Raw genomic sequence first — 24,286 nt, forward strand, 5'->3', positions numbered from 1 at the left:
GCCCGCCGGGCTCCCGGCTCGCTGCCCGCTCCAGGCGAGAGCGTCCCGGGGGACCCGCGCCCCGCTCCCGGCGCGGCCGGGGGCTCCCCCCCGCTCCCCGCCCGTCCCGGTCCCGCCGGGGCGGCCCCTCAGGTGCGGGGGGCGGGCCGGGGCGGGGCGGCGCGGCTCGGCGGCCAATGGGCGGCCGTGGGGGGAGCCGGCCCGGGCGTCAAGAGGGCCGGGATCCATGAGCGCCGGGCAAAGTTGGGTCCGGGCGGCCGCGGATCACGGACCGGCTCGGCCGCCGTGCGCCCGGGCATGCCGGCGGGGCGGCGGGCACCGCGCGGGAGCGGCGGGCCGCGGGGGCCCCGGCGGTAGCGGCGGCTGCTGAGCGGCGATGCGGCGCGGCGCCCCCGGCCGCCCCCCAGCCCCGGAGCGGCGGCGGGAGGAGCGGCGGCAGAGGCAGAGCCGGAGCCGGAGCGTCCCGTGAGCGCGGCGCGCCGCCGGCTCCGCTCCCGTCCGCGTCCGGAGCGCAGCGTCCGCGGGTGCCGAGAGAGGCGGCGGGCAGGGCAGCGGGAGCGGGGCAAGCGGCGGCGCCGGGCCGCCCCCTCGGGGCGCTGCGCCCCCGGGTCGCCATGGGCCGCCCCGCCGCCGCCCGCGGGCCGCCGCCGCCGCTGCTGCTATCGCTGCTGCTGCCGCTGCTGCCGCCGCTGGGGAGCGCCGCCGCCGCCGCGGAGCCGCGCCAGGTGTTCCGGGTGCTGGAGGAGCAGCCGCCCGGCACTTGGGTGGGCACCATCGCCACCCGGCCCGGCTTCACCTACCGCCTGAGCGAGCACCACGAGCTCTTCGCCATCAACGCCACCTCGGGCGCCCTGCACACCCGCGCCACCATCGACCGCGAGAGCCTGGCCAGCGACGTGGTGGACCTGGTGGTGCTCTCCAGCCAGCCCACCTACCCCAGCGAGGTGCGCGTCCTGGTGCTCGACCTCAACGACAACGCGCCCGTCTTCCCCGACCCCTCCATCGTGGTGACTTTCAAGGAGGACACGGGCAGCGGGCGCCAGCTCATCCTGGACACTGCCACCGACGCCGACAGTGGCACCAATGGCGTGGACCATGGCTCCTATCGGATCGTGGCCGGCAACGAGGAGGGTCGCTTCCGCCTCAACATCACCCTCAACCCCAGCGGTGAGGGGGCTTTCCTGCACCTGGTTTCTCGCGGAGGGCTGGACCGGGAGGCCACCCCTACCTACCAGCTGTTGGTGCAGGTGGAGGACAAGGGCGAGCCCCGTCGGCGAGGGTACCTTCAGGTCAACGTCACCGTCCAGGATATCAATGATAACCCCCCCATCTTCAGCCAGACACTTTACCAGGCACGAGTGCCTGAGGACGCGCCCGTCGGGGCCAGCGTTCTCCAGGTGACTGCGGCCGATGCCGACGAGGGCACCAACGCTGACATCCGCTACCGCCTGGAAGGAGGCGATGGCAGCGGTGCTGGGGACGGGGCTGGCAGCCTCCCCTTCGAGGTGGACCCCGAGAGCGGGGTGATCCGCATCCGTGAGCGCTTGGACTACGAGGTGCGGCAGCAGTACTCGCTGACGGTGCAGGCCATGGACCGCGGGGTGCCGGCGCTGAGCGGCCGGGCCGAGGCCCTCATCCGCCTGCTCGACGTCAACGACAACGAGCCCCGCGTGAAGTTCCGCTACTTCCCGGCCACCTCCCGGTTCGCCTCTGTGGATGAGAACGCGGCCCCCGGCACGGTGGTGGCCCTGCTGACGGTGAGCGACGCCGACTCTCCGGCGGCCAATGGAAACATCTCCGTGTCCATCCTGGCGGGAAATGAGCAGCGGCACTTTGAGGTGCACAGCAGTAAGGTACCCAACCTCAGCCTCATCAAGGTAGCGGCCGCGCTGGACCGGGAGCGCATCCCGGCCTATAACCTTACCGTGGCGGTGGCGGATAACTACGGGGCCCCACCGCCACCTCCAGGCTCCCCCACGTCCGTCTTCTCCCCCGACGGAGCGGTGGCAGCTCCCGTGAGCCGCTCCTCGGTGGCCAGCCTGGTGATCTTTGTGAACGACATCAACGACCACCCGCCCGTGTTCGGGCAGTCGGTGTACAGGGTGAACATCAGCGAGGACGTGCCCCCGGGCAGTTACGTGCGGGGCCTCAGTGCCACGGACCGTGACTCGGGCCTCAACGCCAACCTCAAGTACAGCATCGTCTCGGGCAATGAGCTGGGCTGGTTCCGCATCAGCGAGCACAGCGGGCTGGTCACCACGGCTGTCCCTGAGGGTGGCACTGCTGCAGGCACGTCCAGCTCCAGCAGGCTGGACCGGGAGACCGCTTCTCAGGTGGTGCTCAACATCAGTGCCCGTGACCAGGGCGTGCAGCCCAAATTCTCCTATGCACAGCTGGTGGTGACCGTCCTGGATGTCAATGACAACAAGCCTCGCTTTGGTCAGCCTGAGGGTTACCAGGTGTCCCTGGCTGAAAACTCCCCATCAGGAACTGAGCTGCTTGTCCTAAGTGCCACTGATGGGGACCTGGGGGACAACGGGACTGTCCGCTTCTCCCTGCAGGAAGCCGAGCCAGCGCTGGCAGCAGTTGGCCCCTCCTCTGTGACCCCTCGCCAGATGTTTCGCCTGGACCCTGTTTCAGGCAAGCTCAGCACTGTCTCACAGCTGGACCGGGAGGAGCAGTCTCACTTCTCCTTACAGGTCTTGGCCACTGATTTGGGGTCTCCTCCCCTTTCTTCGGTAGCCCGGGTTAACGTGACCATCCTGGATGCCAATGACAATAGCCCTGTGTTCTACCCCGTTCAGTATTTTGCCCATATCCAAGAGAACGAGCCGGCCGGAACTTATGTGACCACCGTGTCTGCCACGGACCCCGATCTGGGCCCCAATGGGACAGTCAAGTACAGCATCTCAGCTGGAGATACCTCCAGGTTTCAGGTCCATGGGCAGACAGGGGTCATCACAACAAAAATAGCCCTGGACAGGGAGGAGAAAACTGCTTACCAGTTGCAGATCGTGGCCACTGACGGTGGCCATCTTCAGTCTCAGAACCAAGCCATTGTCACCATCACTGTCTTGGACACACAGGACAACCCCCCTGTTTTCAGCCAGGGCACGTACAGTTTTGTTGTCTTTGAAAACGTTGCCCTGGGTTACCACGTGGGTACTGTTTTTGCTTCCACCATGGACCTCAACACCAACATCAGTTACCTCATTACCACGGGTGACCAGAGGGGCGTGTTTGCCATCAACAGGGTGACGGGGCAGATCACCACAGCCAGTATCATTGACAGGGAGGAGCAAGCATTTTACCAGCTGAAGGTGGTTGCTAGGGGTGGGGCCATAACTGGCGATGCTGTGGTCAATATAACTGTCAAAGACTTAAATGACAATTCCCCACACTTCATTCAAGTGGTGGAAAGTGTAAACGTTGTTGAGAACTGGAAAGCTGGGCATACCATATTCCAGGCCAAAGCTCTTGATCCCGATGAAGGTGTTAATGGCGTGGTCCTTTACAGCCTTAAGCAAAACCCAAAGGGCTTGTTCTCAATCAATGAACAAACTGGTGCTATAAGCTTAACGGGGCCGCTTGACATAAATGCTGGGTCTTACCAGGTTGAAATCCTGGCCTCGGATATGGGGGTGCCTCAGCTGTCCTCCACCTTTATCCTGACTGTCTCTGTCCATGATGTAAATGATAACCCGCCTGTGTTTGACCAGCTTTCCTATGAAATAACTATTTTGGAGTCAGAGCCTGTGAATTCCAGGTTCTTTAAGGTACAGGCTTCTGACAAAGACTCGGGAGTGAACGGTGAAATAGCTTACAGTATAATTGAAGGAAATGCTGGGGATGCCTTTGGCATATTCCCAGATGGCCAGCTGTATATAAAAAGTGAACTGGACCGTGAGCTTCAGGAAAGATACATTTTACTGGTCGTTGCCTCTGATAGAGCAGTAGAACCACTCAATGCCACTGTGAATGTTACTGTGATTCTGGAGGATGTAAATGATAACAGGCCCCTGTTCAACAGTACCAACTATGTGTTTTATTTTGAAGAGGAGCAGAGAGGTGGTTCGTATGTGGGTAAAATAAATGCTGTAGATAAAGACTTTGGGCCGAATGGTGAGGTCAGGTATTCATTTGAGCATATGCAGCCAGATTTTGAGCTGAACACAGTAACTGGGGAAATCAGAAGCACTCATCAGTTTGACAGAGAAGCTCTCATGAGACAGAGGGGAGCTGCAGTATTTAGCCTTACAGTAATAGCCACAGATCAGGGGTTGCCAAAGCCTCTGAAAGATCAGGCAACTGTACAGATCTACATGAAAGACATCAATGATAATGCCCCCAAGTTTTTGAAAGATCTTTACCAAGCTACTATATCAGAATTGGCAGCAAATCTGACACAGGTGCTGCGAGTTTCTGCCTCAGATGTTGACGAAGGGGTTAATGGGTTGATTCAGTATGCTGTAATCAAGGGAAATGAAGAAAATCAGTTTGTAATAGACAGCAGCACAGGCCAAGTGACCTTAGTAGGCAGACTAGATTATGAGGCTACTGCATCATATTCCCTTGTCATCCAAGCAGTAGACTCTGGAGCCGTTCCCCTGAGTTCAACTTGCATGTTGAGCATTGATGTATTGGATGAAAATGACAACAGCCCTTCCTTCCCTAAATCAACCCTGTTAGTGGATGTCTTAGAAAATATGAGGGTTGGTGAGCTTGTGTCATCTGTCACTGCCACCGATTCTGATTCAGGTGACAACGCTGACCTCCACTACAGCATTACAGGGACAAACAATCACGGGACCTTTAGCATCAGTCCCAACACCGGGAGTATTTTTCTTGCCAAGAAACTGGACTTTGAGACACAATCTCTGTATAAGCTAAATATAACGGCAAAAGACCAGGGGAGGCCCCCGCGATCCTCTACCATGTCAGTGGTCATACACGTTAGGGATTTCAATGATAACCCCCCTCATTTTCCTCCGGGAGACATCTTTAAATCAATTGTTGAGAACGTTCCTGTGGGCAGCTCTGTCATTTCCGTGACTGCTCACGACCCAGACGCGGATATTAACGGGCAGCTAACGTACGCCATCATCCAGCAGATGCCGAGGGGCAACCACTTCCGTATCGACGAGGTGAGAGGGACGATATTTACCAACGCTGAAATCGATCGGGAGTTTGCCAATCTCTTTGAGCTGACGGTCAAAGCCACCGATCAGGCCGTTCCCGTGGAGTCCAGGCGCTTTGCCCTCAAGAACGTGACCATCCTGGTGACGGATCAGAATGACAACGTACCCGTGTTCGTGTCGCAGAACGCCCTGGCAGCCGACCCCTCGGTGGTGATCGGTTCCATCCTGACCACGATTATCGCTGCGGATCCTGACGAGGGTGCCAATGGGGAGGTGGAGTATGAGATAGTCAATGGAGACACCGAAACCTTCATCGTGGACCGCTACAGCGGAGATTTAAGAGTGGCCTCAGCGTTGGTGCCTTCTCAGCTCATCTACAATCTCATCGTTTCCGCCACCGACCTGGGCCCGGAAAGGAGAAAATCCACCACTGAGATGACTATAATTCTGCAGGGGGTTGACGGGCCTGTTTTCACTCAGCCAAAATACATCACCATCCTGAAGGAGGGCGAGCCCATCGGGACAAACGTGATCTCCCTGGAAGCGGCGAGCCCGCGGGGCTCCGAGGCGCAGGTGGAATATTACATCGTGTCTGTGCGCTGCGAGGACAGGAGCCTCGGGCGCCTCTTCACCATCGGGCGCCACAGCGGCGTCATCCAGACCGCTGCCATCCTGGACAGGGAGCAAGGAGCACGGCTCTACCTGGTGGATGTTTATGCCATTGAGAAGTCGTCTGTTTTGCCCCGCACGCAGCGAGCAGAGGTAAAGGTTTATTCAGTAATCATTTGTCTTTTTACTCCTGTCTTTATGGCTGATACATCTTTTTACTCCGGGAATATGGCTGATTTTTCACTGAAGTTGTGGTGTCAGTGTTGGGCATGAGCATGGGCTCTGAACAGCTCATGTCATGGAAGTTCTTGCCATCTCTGCCTGGCTAAGTCCTTCAGATGATAGGTCTCCTCACACACCTCCAATTTTGGTTACTTTTCTACCTAACTGACTGATGAGTATGACAATGGTTTTGTTTCTCTTCCTGGATGTGACAGGTGGTAAAAGTGTAACGTTTTAGTTGGGAACTTCCCTTGTCACAAAGCCATTTGCCTTGACTGAAGGGTCTTTAAAGGTTTTCTGCCTGACTAGCTTGAAAAGCAGTGGGTGGAAACTAGGTTTGGAACGTCATCTGTGAAGTACAAGTGTTTTATTTGCTCTGTCTTCAGTCACAGAGCTGATCATTCCCACTGCTTTTGTTGTCTTCTGTGGTAATACTGAGAAGCCAGGTGTGAGAATGAGTCTTGTGTTTGCTTTAAGTTCCAGCATGTCCTGGAGCTGCCTGCTGCACTTCTCCACAAGCCTTTGACTTGCCATTCCTGGAAATTTGGGGCTGGCACTGCTGAGTGGGCCAGCCAGGAGAGGATGGTGGTAGTGTGTAGTGGTTTAACCATTTCCCTCTCTGGCTGAACATACCCCTCAGTACTGCACAGCCCTACAGATCCTCCAGCCATAATTCCTCTTGGAATTAAGTGTTAGTGTTGAAACTGTAGTGGTTTGCAGGTTTGGTTTTTTTTTTCCCCTGTTTGATCTTAGCAAAAGTGGTATTTCCAATTCTTACTTGACAGCTGTGGATTTTTTTCTCTTCATAGCTGCTTTTGTTGTTTCTTCTGCAGGTTAAGTATGAGCTGTGTGTGATGTTGCTCTCCTATACTGGCAGGGACAGATCCTCTCTGAAGTGATTGTCAGGGATTTTGAGCACTGTTACATCTCAGAGATGTGATCCCATCCTGCTGTGTGTGCAGTGTGCTGCTGATGGTCGTGTTTTGACCAACAGTAGAGTATTGGAAAAAGATCTGTTTTAGCAGTGCTGCTGGTTCAAGTAATTCATGCTGTTTTTATGAGAATATTCCTGTTGTGCAGGGCTCTGTACCCCTGCAATTTGTAAAAGATACACCTTTATAATTTTTTCCTTACTATTGTGTCAGATTTTGTCTTGATGGACAGTTGTTTTGAGGGTCAGGCCTTTGTCATTGGGCATTTGGATCATGACCCTTCAGCTCTGAGTTTGAGCAAAGAGTTTCTTGGCTGGGGAAGGACTCACAGGAGACCTGACCCTATGGCTGCAATATTCTTACATGTTGTAAAAGCATTTAACATGAGTATTTGCTGAGCAGGGAAGAGAGCAACCATTGAAACTTCAAGCAACTTTTACATTGTTGAATGCAAACCACTTCTAAAATCACAAGCAAATGTTTTATTCTGTAAAGAACACTGAGAGGCATAATTGGGAGTTAGAATTTCCTATTACTGGTTGTATCTTTATAGCCTCTAAAATGTGCCTTCTCCCAAATGTAATTAGCTTACTGTGCTTCTTTATAAATGTATTATAAATTATAATCAGCTTTCAACTTTCAAAAACATAACCATATGCAGTCTTCCCCTTAACTGATGGAATTTCTCTGGAAGGCTTTTGCTGTCCAGCACAAGAACAGCTACAGTGACATTCTGTGTGCAAGCTGACTGTCAGTGGATGCTGAATAAGCAACACAGCTTTTTTTCACATATTTATATATATTCTCTATTTGATTTTGTTTGTTGGTTTTGGTTTGGATTTTTTTTTTTTTTTTGTGGGGAAAAAACATGAGTGTTGTGTATTTTCTTTCTTCTCTTATGAAGAGTGTTGGGTTCTGTGTCTCGGTATGGTTAAAGAAAAGGGAAAAACAGTAATAGGATATTCTTAACAATGTCTAGATGATTATTCTTTATTGCCTGCCATGCTCTCTTCCCTGATGCCAGAAATCATCTTAATTGCAGCGTGGCATGTGAGTGAACCACTGAGCACGGGGAGCTGCCCAGTGCTAGACGTGCTGTCTGAGATTGGCAAGGAGAGCAGTGGGAGTAAGGAAGTTAATAGATCTTTTGTCTAATACAGACTGCAGCAGTGGCTTTGGGTGACAGATACCTGGTGTGAAATAGAGATATTTACAGTTTTGAAACAGTGACTCAGCTTTGTCTAGCCAGCAGGCAGTATAAAAGAAGAGCAGGCTTGTGTGAAACCAGTTGCACGAGAAGTGAATTAATCCTTGGCCTTGGGAAGTGGTGTGATTTCCCCCCCTTAAATTCTGTCACTAATTTATTTACCTTCTAAAATAATATCAAATATATGGAAAAGATCCACCTAGTGCCCTTACTGAAGAAGAAAGTATCTTTTCAGTATTTCTCATCCATCCTTTGTGAACAGTGTCCAAGGGCAGAACTTTGCAGTGGACGGACTTTGGGGAGTCCTTGCTGAACCCAGAGCAGCTGACATGCCTTGAAACTGAACAGTTCTGTTATTTTCAGTAAAGTAACAATGAAAGTTTAGGAAACACAAGGGTTTGTTTACAATTTATGGTTTATTTTTTCATCACTAGCTTTTTATCTTGTGTATGTTTCCATGTTTGTTGTTACTGTATGGAAAGAAAAGTGGTGGTGGTGATGGGGGGTGTGTCAGGAAAATGCAAGTAGTGAGGTAAAGCTTTCTGCAAATACCAAATATTTGAGATTCTAAAGAAAACTCAAGTGCTTCCTCCAGTGTATTTTACAACTAGATGGTGTAATTTTGGATGGTAGTTATTGAATCTGAAAACTTGTTTTTTATTTTATTTTGGATTTTTATCCTATTTATAATCTACAGTGACAGACCAGATGATTTGATGTTGTGTGAATGTGTTTGGTTGTCAGTCTCAGCTTTTCCCCCTGTTAATCATTAGGTTAATACAATCATCACTCTTTATCTCAGGTAAAAAAGTGTAATGTAGGTGTCCTAAAGGGGGTCCCTTCAGTTTGCCATTCTGTACCTTTTTTAATGTTTCTGCTGGGGAAAAAAACCCCTCAGCAACTGCTAAACTCCTTTCTCTTGGCTTTCCAACATAAATCCTCTTTCAGCATTTTGGGCAGGGCTGAGGGTTTCACCACCATGATTTTATATTTCATATAGAATGGCTAATGCCTACTGGCATCACTTGCACACCTCCTGACTCCCCTCAGCCCTGCCTCCCCAAACAAGAACTGCATGCTGTGGGATATTTTGGGTGGCCCTGTGTTGTACCCTTCTTTGTGTCTGGCAGCAATAATAGGAACCCAGGGGCAATACCTCATCTTCTGTGCTGTGTAACCAGGGATTAAGAGGAATTAGTCAGGATCTCCAGTTTGTGTGTTTAACCCTTCAGTGAGTGGCTTCTTTGAAGGGAGTTGTGGCCCTGTGTATATAATTTATAATGATTTATGTGTCATCTGTGCCAGTTGAGAGGGGGAAACACTGTGGGAGGTGAGCTCCTCAACATCTTTCATATACTTTAAATAGGTTCATAGCTCCCAGGGAAGGGAGGAGAAAGGTGTAAATGAGGAAGGTGTGTATAAACTTCAAGTGAAAGATTTTGTGGTGGTATTGATTTGAAAATGGAAATACACGGAGGGGCAGATCAGTGGTCCTGTTAGTGCTTTTTACCTGGGAATGTTAATATCCTGTCAGAAGAGGGGGATTGTCTTCGTTTGCAGGCAGGGTGAAATGAGACTCTCTGGGTTTTATTTTTGTAGCTTCATCTTGTGAGTGCTTCATGATTGCTGTAGGCACAGAGTTTGTGGTGAGTGGGGTGGGGCTGTGGCTGAGTCTCATCCCCAGTGGCTACAGGTGTGCAGGACAGGTGAGCAGCATTGAAGGTAAGGAGTGCCCAGGGGCACTGACCAACCACCCAAGGGAGCAGAGGGCACACAGGTGCAGTGCATCAACAGGAGGGGATAAAAGGGCTGAAGGACAAGAAGGGCAGATGCCTGCAGCCTTTTGGAGTGGTGTGTTGTGACTCTGTGTGGGCTGAAGCCTTCTGGAATAGATGGTGATACTCTGTGTATCATGGCTCTCTCAGCTGTGACAGATTGGCACTGTTGGGAATCTTGGACTTCCAAGCTGGGGAGGTGCTTCTTCCTTAATCAGGTAAGATGTGGGGATTTCAGACAATGCTTGGTAAAGATCTTGAAGTTAATGAAGAAAGGCAGAGTGAATGGCCCTGGCCTCCTGGAAAGACAGTCACAGGAGGTTTGCCTTGACTCAGTAGGAACTGCAGCCATTGCCATAAACCTAGGATTGCGTGCTGTAAAGAGCTGATGTGGAGATTTTTGTCTCAGCCCAGGCTGTGTCCTGTCTCTGTCACTCCTGCATCCCTCGTGCTGGGTTCTGCTTCAGGGCTGTGGTGTCACTCACCACCCCACTGAGGGAGGAAGAGGGGTGGCCTGGTGGGTCCAGACACTGAAGGTGCTGCTTCTCCAGCCAAGCTGGCTAATGCAAGGCTTTAAATTTAGTAAGGGAATTAGAAACCCACTTCAGAGAAGTCTTATCTGGCATGTCTCATATTTACCAGCACAAATAAGAACAATGGGGTTCTCCTTGTATTCATGCTATTTATAAATTGGTTCATTCTTTAATGATACATGGCACATCAATTGTTGCCTGAAAAAGGAAACTGCTTATGAAATGTTGGAGTAAACAATGAAAATCTGCTGCCTTGTCCCAGCTCCAAAGACACTTTTTTTTTTCTTCCTAAAACTGATATTGCTGGTTCTAAGAAACATGCAATTATTTAAGTTACTGCTGTCATTTGCATGATCTGAAAAAGGATCTCTAAGCTGTCCTTGAACTAGAGTGGGAGATGAATGTTCCTTATGTGGAAAACTATTCAAAACCAATTAGTGTGTTTTGGTTCAAAGTTGGCCCTTTTTTCATCCTCTCTAATTTCTTTAATGAGCTTACCTTGCTACATGTTCTTAATATCTAGAATTTCTCATTTCTTTGCTATTTTAGCAGCCTTTGGACATTTTTGCATGTGAGGTCACCTAATAATTTTTATGTTAAAAATCACTAGACTTCTAAAAACAACTTTCTTTATTACGGAAAATATTATTTTTCATGCGTCTCTAGTGCAAACACTAGAAATAATAGCCAAAAAAAAGGGCAAAATTTTCATGTGCTTATTTTTGCTAAGTGTTAAATTCTTCATACAAATCTCCAAATGATTCTTGGGTCCTATAGATGTTAATAAGTGAGTCCTTTTCCATGTAAAATGATATCCCTAGGGCTGAGGGAGTGCAGTGTTCTTTCCATGTGTTAGGTGAAGCAAGGAGTGGCTGCCCATTTGCTCCAGGAGTTGGTCACCAAAGCCTGCTTTGCCTTCTTGGTGTCCCCAGCTCTCACCTGTATCTTTACTGGGGCAAGACTGTCTTGGTGGTGGTGTCTGAGATCTTTGCTGTTTGTCCTGTTTCTTGTGCAGTTTCTCTGAGGCTGCACCTCGCCAAAGGATGCTCATTCCCTTTTGACTGGCAGAAGCTTCCACCTTCTGAGTCTTTCCAAGTTTGAATTGCCACTTCCCACCCCTCCAGGAGCAAGGTGTCCATTTAATTTATATCAAAGCAAGCCCTTGGCATGACATAGTTCTGCTGGTGCAGTTTGTTTTAACTGTGTCTAGACTAGGCAGCAGCACTGCTGTTAACTCAGTTTGGTTTCTTACTCTGTGCAGGACCTTGTGTGGAGACAAGCCCTAGCACACTCATGTCCCAGTTAAAAAAAGGAATTTATGGGGACTAAAACTGAAGCGAAACAAAGAGTTTTCCTCACGTGTTCCCCAAGTCTGGAAAAGCAATGCTAGATCAGAATGGTGCATCAGTGCCATACTGATTTGTTTCAGTGAATTTACAGCCTGACTGGGCTTTGCCAAGAATAATAGCAGATACGTTAGAGAAACTGTGTCTTTGTTTTACTGCGACGTTTCTCTCTACTCTAATAAATCTTATTTTTAATTAGACCCTCAGTCTAGACTGTCAGGCAGGTTTGTTTTTACAGTGCTCTATTTTTGTTTACTTCCTCGCAGGGAAAACATTCCAAAAGGACAGTAGAACAGATGGAAACTGATAGCCATGATCACACTGTAAAAATACATCGAGCTGCATTAGTTAATGCAAAAGAATTTTAAAGGGCCTGTTATGAAGTGGTAATTTATGTGCCAGCAGCTATGCAGAAAGTAATGGAAACAAGAGTTTGCCTCAGCATTTCGTGTCTGTAGCCATCATACATGCATGATGATGGTAGGCAGGCTGTGGCTTGTGTTGACACAGTCTTAATAAGTGATCTTGGTCTTAAATAAGGGTGCAAGGGCTCTGCTGCAATTGATGCAGCCATCCAGAGCTACAGACAGAAAGGCATTCAGCAGCTCAGAGGCTCAGACAGGTGGAGGGAGCTTTGGGGCTCCTTTTGGAGAAGAGCATCTTGTTGCAGAGGCTCTTCTACCTTATTGTCCTCTTCACTCTGTCCCAAAGGTGGCATCATCCCATGGCCAAGTCTGGGTTCCCTGCAGTGGCCATGTGAGGATAATATGACTGCTGAGAGCCCTGTGAAGCTGATTTGGATTCTCTAATCGAGCTGGAACATGTAGACAGGGTTTTTCTCCCAGATGTGTAAGTGAAATGAATGGGAATAGGTTTGTGCTGTGCCATATATTAAGCCTGGTAAATAGTCCCCCCTCCAGCTCTCTTGTAGAACCCTTTAGGTGCTGTGAAGTTTTCCTGGATTCTTCTCCAGGCTGAACAACCCCAGCTCTGTCAGTCTGTCCTGACAGAAGAGATGCTCCAGCCCTCATGTCATCTCCTCCTTATTAAATTGCTTATGAATGGCACTGATAAAACTGATGAGCTGGAGCCTCTGGGTTTTACAAGTTTCTTCTGACTCCTTTCCAGGCCCTTAGTTGGATCTCTCTTTTATGGGGCATCTTAAGAGTACAGAGCGTGACTGTCTCTGTTGCTGATGGGAACCAAGAGGGGATTTATGAGCTGGGTTAGGACAGCAGCTGCTCTTGGAGGCCTCCATCACCAGATGGAGCCTCACAACTCATTCCTGGGCTCTCTCATGTGCGTGTCCTGCCTTTGGGAGCAGGCTCTGCCATCCTGCCAGGGGCTGCTCCAGGCTGGGTCATAACTCTGCTCTGATACTGCTGCTGGTGCAAGTTTATCATCCTCTACTGAAGCAAAGATTAACAAAAGACAACTTTCAACCCAATGAGTTATGCTAATGAGTGCTTGTTTTGTTTATTAAATTGCTGTAAGTTTTTTCCTCAAGGATTTCTTTGGAGATAGCTTGTTGAATTTAAATGCTTTTGAAGCCTTTCCAAGATTCTGTTTTGGTCTAAAATATAAATGAGAAGAACATTAATGTAAGGTTTTAAACAAGTGCTCCATACCTAGTCCACTTTGGGTTTTAAGGCAAACATGTTATTTTTGGTCCCTGCAATATAATCCAGGAGAAGACTATTGGTTCTAAGAACATGTATATGATATTTCACCTACCCAGATGTGTAGTCCTCTTTCTAGGCTATGAACAGAATTTATATCCTACTTGTACCAAATTAAAGTAGCATCCAGCAGTAGATAGCACTGAATTACACAGAGCTAGGCTAATTGGCTTTCAAAACAAGAATTTGATCTGCAGCATCCTGAAGCATTTGAGGAGAGGAATAAAAAAATAATTCAAGTTCCCATCACAGGGCATGTATGTATATTAGGACAGAAAAAAACACTACTTTAAGCTGGAGGGGGGTGTGTTTGCCATGGGCACTGTGCATGGGGAAATAAGTGATTCTATTTCCCTCTGAGTGTACTAGGGAATAAATTGTTCCTTGGAGAGAGCTGAGCTGGTGCTTTCCATGTCAACTCCTTTCTGGATCATTTTTGATAAATTAGGAGAATTCTCCTGAAATAGTTCAGAGGAATAAATAAGATGCCAGAGGTGTGCTGCACATCTGTAGTATATGTGTTTAAAGCTTGAATTTTCATAGGGGTTTTCTTCTATAATATTACGCTTCAGGGTTCCTGGTGTTTTCCCCATTTTCTTTCTTTATTCTTTTCAATACAACATTTCTTTTTAATCTATCAAAGTGTCATGCTCCCTGAAATATTGAAGACATGTTGCTATGACAAGGCTGTTTAGAAACAGAAGGCAAACTCAGTAGTTGGTTGAACTCTTAATCTTTTGAGACCTGCATTTCTGAGTGTATTTAAATGACTTTTTTTTTTTCTTGAGCATGATTGTAGTCCCTTTGAAAGTTGCCTTATAAATGTTTTTATGCCTGCTTGCTTTGAGGAAAGAATTTGAGCCTTTAAGATTTCAGTGAGCACATTAATGAAAATCCAGCTTTTTAACCCCAGTAGGGTCATGTCAGATTGTCTGGAAACTGATTTATGGCAGTGGTGATTTTCTTACCACTGTGTTCTTTCTTTAGCAGTGCTCTTAGCTCCTGCATTTTAAAATTTTGAGGAATTAGCCTGTTTTATTTTATTTTTACCTATACATTTCTAAACTCCACATAATTCCTATGGTCAGCACTGAAAGTTGTGTGGGTTTTTTGGCATCTGTTTGTTTTTTGGGCCAAGCTCCCAAGTAGGGTTGCAGTTCCTCAGAGCAAGGTTAAGTGTTTGTGTTGAGATTGTAATTAATTAAACATAAGCATCAATACCTTGTTGTTTCAGTCCTGGAATTAAAAAACTCTGAACATTGCCTGACCTGCACCAGCAGAGAGGGGAGGAAGAGGGAGGGGACTTTTTCTTGCAGGGCAGGATGATATGGGGTAGGAGCAAGCTGCACACATGTCTGCCAAAATGCTTGGCTCAGACTAAAGGAACACAGATGGCTGAGGCTGATAAAGGTGTCTCTTATTGTGTTGGTCTGGTTTTTTTGGTTTTTTTCTTTTCTTTCTCCTCAGCACTGTTTTTGAGTTTGTGTGTGAGGGACGGGTAAGAGAGGGGAGGAAGACAACTGCATTGTATGATGTGTTTATTTTGATACATTTTACAGCCTAGGAAAGGAGTTGTGTAAATTCAATACTCCTCAGTGGGACGCCAGAGGCTGGAGCTAAGCTCTCCTTTCAGGTTTCTGTAACAAATGAACAATAATGGATCTTCAGGGATTTATGTCATGCTGTCCAACCTTCAGTTCTTATCTGCTAATAGAAAAATCCCCATCCAGTGCCTAAAGTAGCTCCTAAAAATTGGACTGAGAGGCCTTGCAAGCACGTGGCTGCCTCTGCTCATAACCAGCTCTCCTCTTACGTGGTCCCTTCGTGTCTCCTGGACCCCCAGGTGATTTATCACTGTGATTATTCATTTGCTGCCATGCTTTATGATATCTGTGTGCAAGCACTGGGTGCATGTGTGTATATACAGAAGACACCCATGTACAAATAAATGTCCTGACCTCCAAGAAGGTGGTGCCCAGCTCTGCCTGGTGGAAGCCAGGCCACTGCAGGATAGGAATGTGTTAAGGAATAACAAGTCCCACAAACTCTAAATCTGGGCAAAGCCTAGTTCTTCTTAGCATTTGGTATTTGTTGTTCTAGAAATTAACTGGTCACTGCTAGCTGGAAATGTCATGCCTGAACTTTAAAGCTGCTTGCAGAAATAAATCACTGCCACCCCACGTGGTGGCTGTTCCAAGTCTGTCAGAGCTGTTCCACCCATGAGCAACACCATCCATCAGGGAAGGCTGAGGAGAAGGGAGTAGAAGCAAGGTCTTTTTTCCCCTCCATCTATTTAAAACAAAATCTTTAGAGAGGCAATTTCTTTAGAGGGCTCTAAGATTCTTGTCTTGTGAATGATGGTGGTAGTGTAGCTGGAAATCTGCAAGGTGTTCTTCCCACTGAGCATGGAAGAAAAATTGCTCTCGAGACTTCACACCAGGGCAAATAAATTTAATTTTGGATATCTTTTTTTCAATTTGCAGTCATTAAGTTGAAATATCAGGTTTTTTTCATAGAAACCAAGATACTAAAAACCTAATTGCAAAGTCATACTCCTAATGGTGTAACTTATCTTTATCCAAATCAGGGCTACTTTGGTCTGTTGTCTTCTGGATACTCTTTTTGCCTTCCTTGATCATCCCACATGTGTCTGTTTTTAAAACACCCATGGAAATACAATTTACAACGGTAAAGGTGCTCAAAAATGATGGAGGGAGACAGCCTTTCCTTCTGAGATAATAGTGCCACAAAAAGGAATGTGTTTTTCTGATGCCATGAGGTCTCACATGTGCAAACAGTGTCTTCTAAAAATATACCTTAATATTATGATTATTAATTGTGGCTACCACTATACAAATAGAAAGATAAATGCAGTCCAGCTACATTCCCTTTTCTTAAAAAAGGAAAAAAAGCCCCTTTGTGTGAGTAAGAAAATGCTACTTTTTTTCCCCTGTGAAAATATAACATTGTTATTACAGCTTTGGCTCTCTAATGGATGTATGAGCATGAGAAGCTGGAGTGTATGAAAGAAATTATTACTTAACAGTGGACTGGCTTTCCTTTGAGTTACGCTAATTTTCCTTCACTGTAACTCTCTTATTTAGTTAAATTGCTCTTAATTTAGATTATAATAACCAAGCAGAAAATAAGGCCCCAAGTACATGAGAAGGACCTTCTATTTGTGGAAATTAAAATCTGTATTGAAAGTGACACGGGGTAAACACTAAACATCTAACAAAAAGCTTGGCCCTTGCCAAGGCAGTAAGGAAATCAAGACATTCTGCAGTCTATGGTTAGGCACTTTACATGGCTGGAACTCTGTAAAAAGCAGTAGAAGGCAATGGTGGTAGCACAGTACTGCAGGGAAAAGAACTGGGGATAAACTTTGCTGTGAACTGGGCTGCAGGGCAGCTTGATGGGGAACAGTTTTGTGGGAGCCTGGGTTGAGAAGTCAAACTCCAGAATGCAGTTTGAAAACAAACACCCTGCTCCCTTCTCATAGAATTACAAATAATTGAGCATTAATTTAGAGGCTTTCTGTTGTGGCATGGTTTTAAAATGTCAAAAATTGGCTGTTTTGTCTGACTTATGTAGGGACTTGATGTCCACATAGGGACCTGTGTGCCTTGCTTGAAGTAAACCAACTATATTTGGGATTTAGTTAAATTTCAGTAGTAGATCCCATAGTAGATGCAGGTTTCTGTTTACACTGGGAATAGCAACCAGGAAATCCTTCTGGAATGCTTGAGAATGGGTTGGAGGTGACAGTTCTCCTTTCTGAGGCTCTAACTTCACCTGCAGATGGAAGGGTATGAAATAGACTGTGTGAAATTCAGCAGTTCAGAAATACTTAATCATGTTTAAGTGGCAGTCTCCTGATAAGAAATTCAATTTACTAATAGTTATTAAAATTTTCATTTCAGAAAGTTATATTGGAATGAAAGAATTGTTCTTAGTGGGCTGAAATACCTTTCACCACCACTCCAAAAGCAATTTTATTATGATTACAGCAAGTAGCTGTGTGTGTATTTCTTCGTTTCTTCAGCTGTGTGTGTATTTCTTCATTTGAAAACCAGAAGGCTGGTGTTTAGAATAAAGGATTCTGAAACAGAAACAGTGCATTAAATTTCCTTTGCAACTTCCAGAGACATTGATTAATTGGGACAGTCAGCATGGCTTGCTTTTAGAAAGAAAAAGCTTAATGATTAACTAAATTCTTTTTCTGTCCCCCCACTGAGCATATAAAACGGTTATAAAAGAATGTAGAGGGGGCACAGTTGGAGTTGTTGTTGTGCACAATAAAAACACAGGCAGATATTTCACAATATACTAAATGTAGCCAGAAACATTAATTTCCATGTGATAGCTATCAAGATCTTAATATAATCATGTGTGCTCCAGGTCATTTGATGGTTTTGGGAGAGAAAAGCTGTCACACTCTGTGGATTTTAGGTTAAGTAACACCTACATTAAACGATTTAGCAACACTTCTTTTTGTGTTTTGCTCTGCTGGAGTTGCAAACCAGGGATTTGATAAATTTTTACCAATTCTAAGCCAAGTGACATTGCTCTGCCTTGACATTTCTAAGTGCTTGGTGAAAAGTAGCAAGGCTTGAGATGTGCCCTTTGCAACATGAGATTTTTTTGTCATCCAGGCAGATGAGAACTTTGTCCTGTAAGTAGGGGAATTGTAACCTTGTCCAACACAACTGACAATGGCTATCATATTCCACTGGTAATTCCATGTTGTTGGTTACCACCAGCAATGATTGCATCTTGCTAAAAAGTGTAATTATGTAGCTCCTGAATGAATCCTACACAATATCCTGGCTTTTGGAGATACCAACATGTGTGGGCCACTACACTTTTGTTCTCTTCAAGAACATCAGTTATTGAACTGATTCAGTATTCTCTGCTTTAAAACAGGGGGCTTGAGAGAAGTTATTTTTGGAAAACTCTGCTCTGTTGGGGAAGAGCTGTCCTTAATGTTAGCTGATAGCACTTTGTAAATTGCTGTGAGCCTCTCCCCTTGCCTCTCCCCTTGCCTCTCCCCTTGCCTCTCCCCTTGCCTCTCCCCTTGCCTCTCCCCTTGCCTCTCCCCTTGCCTCTCCCCTTGCCTCTCCCCTTGCCTCTCCCCTTGCCTCTCCCCTCTCCCCAGTCCTGTGAAGGAGAACAGTAGGATATAGCTGTGTGATCCACCACAGCTTTACCAGTACAAGAGTTTATGTGATGTAGTGGCAGCCTTGAATCCATCTAACAGATGTTATGTATAGATTTAGGTGAAAGTTACACCAGGCTTTAATTTATATGTTTTGAAAGATCTATCCTCTGTTGAACTACTTTATAAATATGCCATTGGAGGCTTACACAAGTCAATGCCCATCAGCAGCTTCCAGCTCAGTGTTCTCATCTAATAAGTCCCCTAAAAGTCATTTTCCCTCTAAGATATTAAGCTCAGCCAGTGGTAATTTTCCAATTGCCAGCTTGTGCATGCTTAAGCATTTGAAATTCCTTTCTATCATGACAGAGGATGGCATTAGGTCTCTTAAGAGTGTGTGAAAATCTCGTCAGAAAGATTTACAGCTTCAATCCCAGCCTAACATATACTTCTGAGGGATTGTTTGTGTTACAGGCTGATAGGTTTTGTCTGGCTCCCCTGGATTTTGAAAACATTGGTGGGATGGTGACATACTGATGGGATGGTCTGGTGGTCTCTTGTCTTGAGGATTTACTGTCTTTTGAGGAATGTAAATTCTGCTCCAGGCTGGTTTGCATTAATTTTTAATGATGGCAATGGCTCTATTTTCTGAAAATGGCCTGTACTGGACATTGGTATAAAAGCATTCAACAGGTTTGGGGCATCTGGACAGTCTCCTGGGACTTGGCTCTTTCTTGTGTGGCTCTTTGGGGTGGGAAGGGATTCCTCTGTAAGGCTGGACCTTGCCCTCAATGGGAAGGGCCACCATACTGTGTATATATCCTTGACATAACTGGAGCCACAGAATAGCCCATTTTCTTTAGGACTTTCTCTATACTGAGCCTCCATCTATTCTGGTTTTGTCTATAAAATTCTGTTCTCTGCCCTTATATCTTTTTTCACAGTTGCACTTCACATTTCTCTTTAATCAACCCAAAATTCAGGTTTTAAATTAATTAAAACCCAAAACTTGTTGCTTTAATTTTTAACAACATAGCTTCTGTTAGCAGCTATTCTTTTGAAGCCAGAAATGCTGCAGTGATTGCGGTTTACCTGTGCCTTGCAACAAAGCTGCCAAAAAATAAGAAAGTTATCTAAAGATTTAGTTAGTGGTGCAACAGCTCTCTCATCCTGGGAGGATAATGGATTTCAGGAATGAGTGGAATGAAGGAATGTAGCTGCATCCCAGGGCTCCAGGACAAATCAGGGTTGTCCCCAGCCCCAGTGGTTGTTGAGGATGAGCACTTGGCTGACTGCAAAGGGATTTTCTCCAGGCATGGAGGTTGAGAGCTCTGGCAGCAGAGCAGATGAACACCCTTGTGTTGTGTACATGTCCTCTTGCAGAGTGTAGAGACCCTCCTGTGGGAGAGCTGGGGAGATGAGGTCAGGGCAAGGAAATGGGATGTGTCGCCTTCCCCAGGGAAAGAGATGGAGCCTCTGATCCATTTAAATACCTTTACTGTAGAAGACAGGTACTGCTCTTTTTTTCTTGAAATTCTAGTCTAGTTTTCTCTGTCATTGGTGGCACCCACGGGACTTACTCCACTGTTAATATCCAAATGTTAATTATCTGTGTTTGTGTGTGTTTGAGTGAGTAATCATTTGTATTTATTGTTTTTGTTTAACACTTCTTCCTGCTCTGTTACTGGCAGCGGTATTTGATTTATTTCTGTGATTAATTCTTGCCCCTTTGAAATCCACAGAGCCTTTAAAAAAAGAAGAAAGAAATCCTAACAATAATAGTAGCATTCAAACTCCTTTATCTTCATTTTGTTCCAGTGCAGTGGTGGATATTCCAGACTCTCCATGGTAATAGCAAAGTATTTCAGAAGCAAATACCTTGCCAGATCTTTGCATTTTCACTACAATTCTTGCTAAGCAGAAAGAGTACTTTATCAGCCATAGGCTTTGTAGCGCCAGAACACGGACGTTTCAAGCTGATGCAAATGAGAATTCTCTTTTCATTGTGAGTTTGCTGCTGAAGCAGTGCAATTTTTTTAAGAACCAGGGCTCTTTTCTTAGAAAAACTCGCCTGGCATCTCTTTGGTAAGCGAGCGGCGCGGGGCATCCCTGCGGTTCCTTCCAGGCGGAGCAGAAAGGTCTCTCCTTCCCTGGGCTGCCTCTGTTCCACAGGGATTATGTGCTTTAGCTGTTCTCCCTTTGTGTGCTGCATTCAGGGCTCTGCTGCTGGGGCTGCACTGGCCACTGTGGGACTGTCCTGCTGACACGGAAAGAGCAAAGGCAGAAAAAAGAGCTGAGCGTTTGGCTGCTGCAAAGACAAGTAATTAGCTGAGGATTTTTATGGGTTTGAATCGTGGAATGCTTTGGGGACAAGGGACCCTAAAGATCATCTAGCTCAACTCCCACAGGGACACTTCCTGCTAGACCAGGGTGCTCAGAGCCCCCCCCACATTCAGCCAGATCAGTCCAGGGTTTATTTTTTTCTTGGACATTTGCTAGTCTCAGGTAGACATCTATAGGATTCAGGGTGCGTCTGATGAAGGGGAGAGAATGATGAGGAGGCATCTGTCCCCATCTTATCAGAAGGGTAATTGATTACTTTATTGTACTATATTATTCTGTATTACATTACATCTCGACTGAATCTGCCAAGCTCTCAGCTCTGCACACCTGCACTCCTCTCGTGGCTCTCACCCACACACACACACACACACACACACACTTGGCCCTGATAGGCCAAGGAAACAAAACACCATCACTTTGGCTAAACAATATTGCATTCGACTTTTGCACAAACACAGGCACAACAAATGAAAAGAATTGTGTTTTCTTTCCCTGAGGTTCAGAGAATGTGAAACCCAGAAATATTCTTGGGAAGAATTGTGCCTGTCTTTTCTCTGTGAAGAGAAATTGGGGCTGCAGACATCTCCCACCTTTGGTGTCGCATCTGGCCTCCACTGCAAGCAGGGAAATCATCTGTTGCTCCTGGAAGTTCTGCCTGATCTTCCAGTGGCATGAATAAGGGTTTGTTCCTACGCTGTAAATCTTCCAAAATCAAGGGTGTGGAACTGCAGAGCTTCTCTACATTAATCAAAGGTCCATTTTGAGTTGCATTAACAAGTACATTGTTTCTCCTGTGATAATGTGTTTTTATTGTTTCATTCCTGTCATTTATTCCCATAACAGACATTCTCCTTTGGTCTGAATTTAGAATTAGCACTTGTATCATTAAACTGGTGTAATATCTGTTTATTTTACTGTGAGACTTTATGAGATAGACACTACTCTTTCAGAGCAAATATTTATGTATTTATTTATTTTAATCGAGGCTTTTTATACTAAAAATAGCTCTTGTTGGGTAAGGGGTAGTAATGAATGCAGCACTGTCCTTGACCGGGCTAATTACCAAATATTTAAAATTAAGGATATTCATCAAGTAAACCCAGGAAAGAAGTGATCTAATAAAAAAATTATGCTTAAAGAGCTTTCATCTCCAGTGAGATTATTTGCATGAGTCAGTTGAAAAACATTCACCTTTGTTCACTGACATTTAAGAAGTAATTAGCTTGGAGCTACATGTTATGTTGTAGTTATTTAACACTTGTTTAACTACCAGTTGTTTTGTCTGGAATACAGAGGATTAATTCTGGAGAAGCTATGTATGATAGCTAATTTGATATTTAAGGCTTCCTTAATTGCTAGGGTAAAGGATTACTGCTGGTGAAACTTTAAAAGAATTGCTATGCCAATAATTAGTAGTAATAAAACCACCTCAATTCCCTTTATTACTATGGCATAATATCTTATTAAAAGTTAGTGCACCTACCAAGTCTTGCCTGCAAGGCAGTGGAGCTCTGTGAGACCTGGGCACACACTGAGTCCAGCCACTCCAGTATAATGCAAGACAGAGGGCATGGAATGGTCTGCATTTGGATTAATGTATTAAGAGTCTTTTTATAAATTAAACTGCTCCTTTCACCAGGGTTTGATGGGCATTCCAGGATAAGAACATGCATGTTGGGTGGAAGAAGAAACTAAAAAACTGTGTAATGTGTTTGTGAGAGCTGAACTCTTATGAGAGCATTGCATTTGGGTCTGTGATGTATGTGTGCCCCTGTGTCAGCTAAAAAAATGTGTGTAGAGGAGAAGGAATTTTACCTCTCCTTACAGGCTTCAACAAACATTTCATGTTGGCAGATTAGTTTTTGAGACATAATTGTTTTGTGGATAAACATCTCAATCCAAATGGAGTTTGGATCAAGTGTGGAGGATTGTAGAAATGGGTAACTTCGTTATATCATCATCTTTGAAGTATTTTTATGGCTGGCACTGCAGTTTGTATGCTGCTGTGCCCCAAAAAAGATGGTGTACCTTCCTAAGGGTAACGTATGGATAACTCCTGAGTGTTCCTTATGATGTGCTCCTCACAGCTTTGTGTCATAGCCCAGGAGAATCACCAGGGAAGCAGAGAAAGGCCACTGTAGGGAAGGATAAACTTCTGGTGCAGGTCCTCAATGCTGGGCTTGAGTCCCAGCACAGGTTCTGTCACACTAAGGGGATTACTCAGTCTGTGCCGTGACAGCTCACCCAAAATGTGTCAGAAATATTAGGCACCTTCTAGTTCAGATTAATGAGCTTTACACGTTTGTGTTTGGCAGGTTTGGAGTAGGTGCTGCCAGTTTTTCACTTTAGTTTGAGAGGTAAGTCAGCTAGCAGCACACCCCGGAGGGAAGTGATCTATACCAGCACTTGAAACCCCTGCATCTGCCCTATTTGCTGGGACCTGGCCCCTAAAATCAGAGAGCCCCAGTGTCTGCTGCCCATGGTCATGTCTAAAGGAAGGTTTCTATCCATTTGACTCTGAAATACTCCTTTTAGCTAAAGGATTGCCAAAGACTGGGACTCTGTCAGTTCAGTATTGTGCTGGTTTGCTGCTCAGTCTAGCTAAAGAGCCCACATAACAAGAATATAACCTTGCTACTGAAAAAGAGCCATCTGTGTGGGAAGTGTTTGTACTGCACTGTTTTGAAGCATAATGAAGACACTAGAATAAGCAAACTAAATTTTGACTGCCTTCTAGATGATCTTACTCAGTTCTGAAAGCTCCCTGCTTGGCTCTGAAGCATAAGGTGAGCTTCTAGAACTGTTCAGTCCATATTACAGGATACTTTCCTATTACCAGTGATTGTTTCTAGCAGGTGGTTCCTACACCCAAAGGATTTTTGAGCTTATATAAAAGACAAAGCAAATACTTGAATAAGCAAAAAATGGGGGAAGATGCAGGAGTTAAGATTGAAAAGGTTGATGCCTATGAGAGGAATCCTTGCTGCCTGAACCAGGGGAGCTGCCCAGAGCTGCAGGGGGCTGTATTGAGAGGAGCTGCAAGTTTTGGGCATGGAACACCTGGTGTAGTTCTGGAGACAGAAACAAACTGGAGGTGATGCCTGTTGGATAGAAGTGATGGTGCCTTGGGTGAATAAATATGTTAACTGAGCTGTGGCTCAGGTAGCCTTCTGATTAATGACAGATGTCATGTGGATGCAACTTATTTTCAGTGTTTCTTTCAGTGTCTACCTGTGTTTTGGCACTGCTGATATGGATAAACACCCTTTCCTAATGAACCTTGTAAGGTATTTGTTCTCATCCCTGTTTCATTGCATGGGGATATTAACTTCAAAATAATATTT

At 46.0% G+C, this 24,286-nt stretch overlaps 1 protein-coding gene across 1 annotated transcript in view; it reads left to right on the forward strand.

Annotated features, from left to right (window-relative positions):
• Nucleotides 1-614: 614 nt before the first annotated feature.
• The window catches only part of FAT4 (FAT atypical cadherin 4), a 122,785-nt gene continuing 99,113 nt past the window's right edge, over nt 615-24,286 (forward strand). Inside the window, exon 1 of the mRNA XM_059843752.1 lies at nt 615-5,900. Within this exon, the coding sequence (XP_059699735.1) occupies nt 615-5,900 (5,286 nt within the window). The remainder of the gene's footprint in view (nt 5,901-24,286) is intronic.

This window comes from Haemorhous mexicanus, chromosome 4 (genome assembly GCF_027477595.1).
Source record: "Haemorhous mexicanus isolate bHaeMex1 chromosome 4, bHaeMex1.pri, whole genome shotgun sequence".
NCBI classification, from domain to species: Eukaryota; Metazoa; Chordata; class Aves; order Passeriformes; family Fringillidae; genus Haemorhous; species Haemorhous mexicanus.